We start from the raw sequence: 6607 nt of genomic DNA on the forward strand, positions 1-6607 counted from the left end.
ACCTCCACACTGGCAAACCAGTGCAGAACCAATGAACTCACTCTACCCACTATCAGAAAGATGCCTGTGGTTCAGAGAACTCGTTAGTGCTTATAAACAAGGAGCCATTTTCTATTATTAGTTACTTATCAAAATATTTACATAAAGACTGGATTTGATAGTTTTGTTTGTTTGGGGTTATTTTGGTTTTGTTTGTTTGTTTGTTGTTTGTTGTTTCGAGACAGTGTTTCTCTGTGTGGCCTAGGCTGTCCTGGACTCGCTTTGTAGACCAGGCTGGCCTCAAACCCACAGAGATCTGCTTGCCTCTGTCTCCTTGAGTGCTGGGATTACAGGTGTGTGGCACCACAGTGGGTTTAAGGCTGGATTTGTTAGGAGACCATGTGGCATAAAGGCCCCTGAGACACAGGCAAGAGTGACCTGAAGTGTACACCTTGCCCTTACCAAACTCAACACCAAGAACTCGGCCCCTCTCCTCAGTGTCTAAGAAATATAATCTGTACATACGCACAGAGGCAAACACAGATTAAACCTAAATACCACAGTCTCTCTCTCCGCTCCCCTACTCCATCCCCTGGTTTGCTGCCAGTTTCCTGCTCCTGGGCGTGAACCCACAAGAGGGCAATTAACTCTCTAAGCTCTAGGGAGCCAATTAGCAGAATGAGAGCAACTGGAACCAGAAGGCCCCTAGAGCTTCTGTCCAGCCCCCTTATTTTGCAGTTCCAAGTGACAGCACTCAAGGGGCGTGACACACAAAAGGTACCTTACTGTCACTTGTTTACATAAGTCCTTTAGAGGCTCTGGACCTTGGCCCCTCCCTCTGTAGGAGGAACTGGAGGTGATCTTAGCAACAGCTTCTAGGCACATGCTCCCGGGCCAGGACTATGTCCAGGGTCTTACTTCACGCCTTCTGTGAAGTGAGGCCATACAGGATTGCCATCAATTAGACACGAGACCACCCAAACCCAGAAAGCTTCAATAATTTGCCTAAGATCAGACAACTAGAGAATGTTGCAAAGCGAGTCTAGGAGCCCAGCAACATCCACCTCCGGAATTCCTAAATCCTAATTATTAAATCCCTTTCAAGAGCAACACTTCAGTTTATACTTTTTCAAAAAGTTAAATTCCCCAAATGTCATCTGTAAACACTGAGCGCTGAGTTGGTGAACTCTTGACTCAAGGGCTAAAGCCAGCAGCTAGCCCCCCCCGCCCCCCCCCACCCCGGTCCTGCATCCTCCTGGCTGCTCCTGCACCCCCCACCGCAACCCCCCAGCAGAGGTGAACACAGGCCAGTGTCCAGCCTGCAAAGCTTGAACTATTCACCCTGTCCCTGGGCAGAAAACGTGTCCTAAGCTGTGCTCTAGAGCCTTCAAAGATTGGATTTTGCAAGGCATAGCACCTCCAACTGGCAAAACGCCTGGGCACACATAGGATGGTTTCCTGCAGCATTCACGCAAGACAACGGAAGCTAAATACAACTCAAGAGCTTAAGTAAGTTGTCTGACTTGACTTATGCCACTGTCTCAGGTTCTGGCTCCCCACTGCAAGCTCTTTCCTGAAGCCACCCTGGCACCCTAACTGTCTTCCTCTTACTGTCAGGGGAGGGCTCAGGAACACAAAAGAATCTAATTACTGCCAGCAAATTCTTCTGAGAATATCCCTGCAGATGTGCTCTTGGAATGAGGGCTGTCCAGAGGTGAGAAGGTTACACTTGTGATCAGCTTGAAAGCAAAACTTAGGCCTTACACAGAGCCACCGCAGTCACAGGAAATACACAACACATTCAGAAGCATTCCATAAACACAGGCTAGTTTTACATGATTTAATGGGAAAAGTATAGGCGAAACAATCCATACACCAATGTAATTACACAGCTTTACCAAAACATATGTTTTGTAATCTGAAAATACAAGCGTAATAGAAACTCTATGACCCTAAAATGTGGCTCAGCTTTAAGGATTTATTTGAAATACGCAATACATGACTAACCTTCGTAGTTTACATTTGTTCTGTAATAGATCTTGAAATTTAATTTCAGAGGTAAAAATGCCTATGAGGGTATCCTAAAATCTCTGCAAAGAAATAAGGAAATATGCTCATAGATACATATATATTTAGCCAGCTGCCGACCAAACATGTGGAGCATCCTCACTTCACAAAAGAGGAACTCTACGCTTGGTTCACTCCCCAGGCAGTGTCCCCCAGCTCGAAGGCAAAGCTAACCCAAACTACCAATCCTGAAGCCTCTTCCATTGCCCAGTGCAGATCTCCAACAACACTGAGACCCCTGACCAATATTTCATCAATACTCGTTTTTAAAAACAGAATTTTTAAGCTGGGCGTGGTTGTGCACACCTTTAATCCCAGCCAAGGGAGGCAGAGGCAGGTGGATCTTTGAGTTCAAGGCTAGCCTGGTTTACAAAGAGAGTTCCAAGACTACAGAGAAACCCTGTCTTGAAAACCAAAACAAACAAACTAACAAACAATCACATCCCCCCAAACCTTTTGTTTGCCTTTGTTGGGCAGCTGGTATTCTGTAATTGTGGTTTTGCCCACACTGTAACATGTTAACAAGGCACTGCTATTCACAGCTTTTAATTATTCCTTTTATGGAAGACAGAGACTAGAAACACCTGGGCCTAAGCGAGTTTTGCCAAGCCCATACAAACGTCCTTGGAGGTGAATCTGATCTAAATTTCAGATAACCGTCCTGACCCAACAGGCAGAACTCGGCATAGAGCAAATGAATCTTGGACCAGTGACCGAGGGTCCTAGCTTAATAGCTTGAGGCCTTCAGTCAACTGGCTGGTTTAATGAAGGACCCTGTTCCTCTGCAGCCATGACAGACTGTAGTTGCCCCCAAGAGCAGGCACTTCCTCACAGCTTTCTGTACCCTCCCTGGGGAGCCCAAGCCCAGTATTTGGCACATAAGCAGGCATGCCCTGACACCTGTTGAGCTTGGAAAGTCAATGACTGTATCTTCAAGATTGGTCCCGCAGCATAGGCTCAAAGGCACTGGACACAGTGTGCTGAGATACAGATTCCAAGGAGAACCTGTACATCTTAGCACTTAACAAAAAACAGACAACTTGTTGTAGGCACTAGTTCAGTTGCATTTAAGGAAAAATGGACAAAAAACAAACCACCATATACAAATGCCATGAAAGGTTTTTCCCCCCTTTTTGCACAAACCCATAGTTCACCAAAATCTTTACTGTTTTCTCTGCATAACACTGTCAACATTGCTGAAGGACTATCATTCCAGGTTAAATTTCAGGTCCAGCAGAGACACAGAATAAACAAATTTGTGGACATGACATCATTTTTCATCCATTTGTAAACACTGGTTGGGAAAATGGCAAGAAGACTGTGTTTTTTCCATATCTGTATTTTGACTGTTTTCCTAATCCAGGTTACAGGAAACTATAAAAACAGAAGAAATAATGAGGAAGGGTCATTCACATTGTAAAGGGATTTCCATTTATTTCTATTAAATACTGCACACCCTTAGGCCCCAGGGTTTCGGGGTGTCACTTAGATGCAGATTTTCAGGAATAGGTTGTCAGTGTGAAGTGAGGTGCACCCAGATCTTCATCTGAGTTTTCCTCTGAGGATAATTTTGCCTCTGCTTTCTAATCACAGGGCTAGGGGCCTACACAGCTGGTGAAGGAGGACAATGGCTTCTTATCTTTTCCAGGATTGGAGAATTTGAGGAATCCAACCACCAAAGAAAAAACGCACCTGTGGGCACAGCCCTTCCAATATCTCACACCCACGGCTTTTAAAAACCAGTGGTCTGCTCCTCCTTGATCCAAGCAGCCATGGATCAGAGAACAAATATATCTACATTTTAGAGGGCGCATGGATGCCCGGTAAGGTCTGTAGCCAGAAGGAAAAGTCACATCTTCACATGGTTGAGAGCTGTAAGAAAGGGGCCTCCTTCCTCACCCAGCACACCACAGCCCCTAACAGAGAGCCAGAGCAGCTCTCTGTTTAAAAAAAAAAAAAAAAAAGCCACGAGGGCCTCGGACTTTCCCATTCTTGTGCCAAATAATATTAATTGGTAACTCATCTTTTTCCCATCAAGCAAAATTGGGTGTTTAGAAAACTCAGCCAACGTGATGTAGTCAATTCACAGCAGAATGGCCTCATCGCTCGAACCAGCCTGCCAAGTTTCGGATGCTCTTGTGCTGGTCCCCAGAGATCTGCACAGCTTGGCATGTCCGGCACCATGGCTCATCCCAGAAAGAGGTGATGTGCACCGCATAGCTCCGGCGCCAATGGAAGTAGCGGCGATAGACAGCCACATTTCGGTCGAGAAAGAGGAGGTAGGCAGCAAGGGAGGCAGCGCTAGGGAAGTCGTCCACGTGAATGAAGGCACCACGAGGCACGAAGCGCTCATAGTTGGCACGGTCCGGACCTAGCACCACTGGCACAGCCCCGGCCAGGAAGGCATTCCGCCACAGTTTCTCCGTGATATAATCCACGTGCTGTGAGTTCTCAAAGGCCAGGTAAAACTTGTAGCGGGCCACAGTGTGCAGCAGCCCGCTGGCTGGCAATGGCTTCCCGGGTCCTGCCCGGCCAAACACGTCCACAGAGACGTGCTGACTCAGCTGGCGGTAGTAACGGACCCGTGCCTGGCGCTCGTTCCAGTGGCTCACGACCCAGGCCACCAGTCCCCGCTTGCGGGCCAGCGGGGGACCCAGGCCCGGCGGCTGGTCAGCTGGATGTCTCCTGGGATGGAGGAAGCCATAGGGCACGAAGATATCCGAGTCGATCCGGTAGGACAGTGTCCAATTGAAGAGGTCCTTCGCCAAGCCGCGCAGCCCAGGGGTGTGGGAGGGCGATTCGAAGTTCATCCACACCCAGCGCTGACCCGGGGGTCTAGAGCCTGCAGTCTCCAGAGCTTCGCCAGCTAGTATCACTGCTCCCTCCTGGTCATCGAACACGCGTAACTCCAGCGCCTCATCGGTCCGTACTTGGGCGTCCCAGGGCGGGGGCCAGTCAGGGGGTCCCTTCACAAGGTCGCGGTGGTGGAACAGCACTGCCTGAGCCTCCCCGTAGGCCGCGCGGTCGGTGAGCAAGCGGCAGCCACTGATGTTGAATCGCAGGCTGCAATCAGGGGGAGGCTTGGGGTAGCCGCCGCGCCCCCCAAAGGGTTCCCACCAGAGCAGCACGCCCACCGGGCGTGCCGGAGCTGGGGACGCCCAGGGCAGCAGCGGCAGCTGTCCCCAGCAGATGCAAGCGGTCAACGCCGTGCATAGCAACCCCGCTGCGGCCAGCGCAGAGGCGCGCCGGGGTAGTCCCCAGGCTCCGCGCTGTGCGCGTCGCTGGGCCCCCGGGGTCCCCATGCAGCGCCCACGAGCGGCGGCCGCGGCTCGCCACGCGTCCACCGGCCGTGAGGGACGGCACCGGCTCTCATGCTGCCGTTCTCTCGGCCCGTACCAGGGAGGGGGCGGGCGGGGCATCCGAAGTCCCACGGGCTGTGCCTCGCCCCTCCCAGGTCCAGGACAAGGTGAGCTGTGCGGGCAGTCTTGGCCCGGCGCCACCCTGTCCCTCCCAGACACTGCTCCCTGAGCTCGGCGGGCCGGGGCCCGGGGCGCTTCCTGCTGCGCCTGCGCTGGCTCCCTTGCCCAGCCGGGGCTCCAGAGCTCCTAAACTGCGCCCCGCTGGCGGCTCACCGGGGGTCGTGGCCTCTTGGCTCGAGTTCTCCGTTCCTGAGCCTAGGCAGCCCTCGCCCTAGCCTCCAGAGTCTTGGACTGGAGACCTCTCCAGAAGCCTCGAAGGGGAGGTGGGTTGGGGTACGCGATCCCACTGCAGAACTCAGAGCAGAATCAGCTTCCTTCCGTTTTTTCTCTGTGCCTGGCCAATGACGCCCCAGGGAGGGAGGGAGGGAGGGAGGGTGGACACAAACCCTAACACAGCTGGAATGTAGTCCAGACGCAGGCCAGCTGTGGAGTCACCACTGGGCAGTGTGACTGCTCCTAAGAACATTCCAAAAGGTGCTTGGGGGCTCACCACAGGACAGAAGGCAAAAGTATTATCTGAGTTGTGGAACACATCCTTTCTTTGATTCCCCACCTCCACCCCCAGCCCCCAAAAAGTTTTTAAAGAGTTTATTTCACTGAAACTTAAAACACACATGCCTTTACCCGCTAAGGCGGTCTAAATTTGCTTCAGTTTCTCCAACCCCTATGTTTACAGGTTTGGTTTATTCATTTATTTATTTAGATTTACTGATATATCAATATATCAACGGCTATATAGATTTTTTGCCTGTGTACTTCATGCATGCCTGGTACCATGGAGGTCGATCCTCATGATTATAAGGCACTGTATGTATGCTTTAAACAGAACCCAGGTCCTCTGTGAGAGCAACAAACCCTCTTAAGCATTGAGGCATCCATCTCTCTCACCCCCAAACAGCTGGTTTCTGAACATGAACATTCAGTGTAAGGATGACCTATGTGAACGTTTTAATATACAGACATGTCACACACAGGCATGTGGAGGACACTGCCACAGGGATATATGACCCCAATTCAGTTAAGTCTAACTTCAAATGTACTCTGATTTTCATAAGCAATTTGATGCCTGCTAATGTGAGTGC

At 50.6% G+C, this 6607-nt stretch overlaps 1 protein-coding gene across 1 annotated transcript; it reads right to left on the minus strand.

Annotated features, from left to right (window-relative positions):
* Positions 1-3971: 3971 nt before the first annotated feature.
* Positions 3972-5644, minus strand: Fut4 (fucosyltransferase 4). The gene has a single exon (XM_051155922.1). It carries the CDS (start codon positions 5463-5465, stop codon positions 4146-4148), a length of 1320 nt encoding a protein of 439 aa, XP_051011879.1. The 5' UTR covers positions 5466-5644; the 3' UTR covers positions 3972-4145.
* Between the last annotated feature and the right edge of the window lie 963 nt (positions 5645-6607).

Source organism: Acomys russatus, chromosome 14 (assembly GCF_903995435.1).
Source record: "Acomys russatus chromosome 14, mAcoRus1.1, whole genome shotgun sequence".
Lineage (NCBI taxonomy): Eukaryota > Metazoa > Chordata > Mammalia > Rodentia > Muridae > Acomys > Acomys russatus.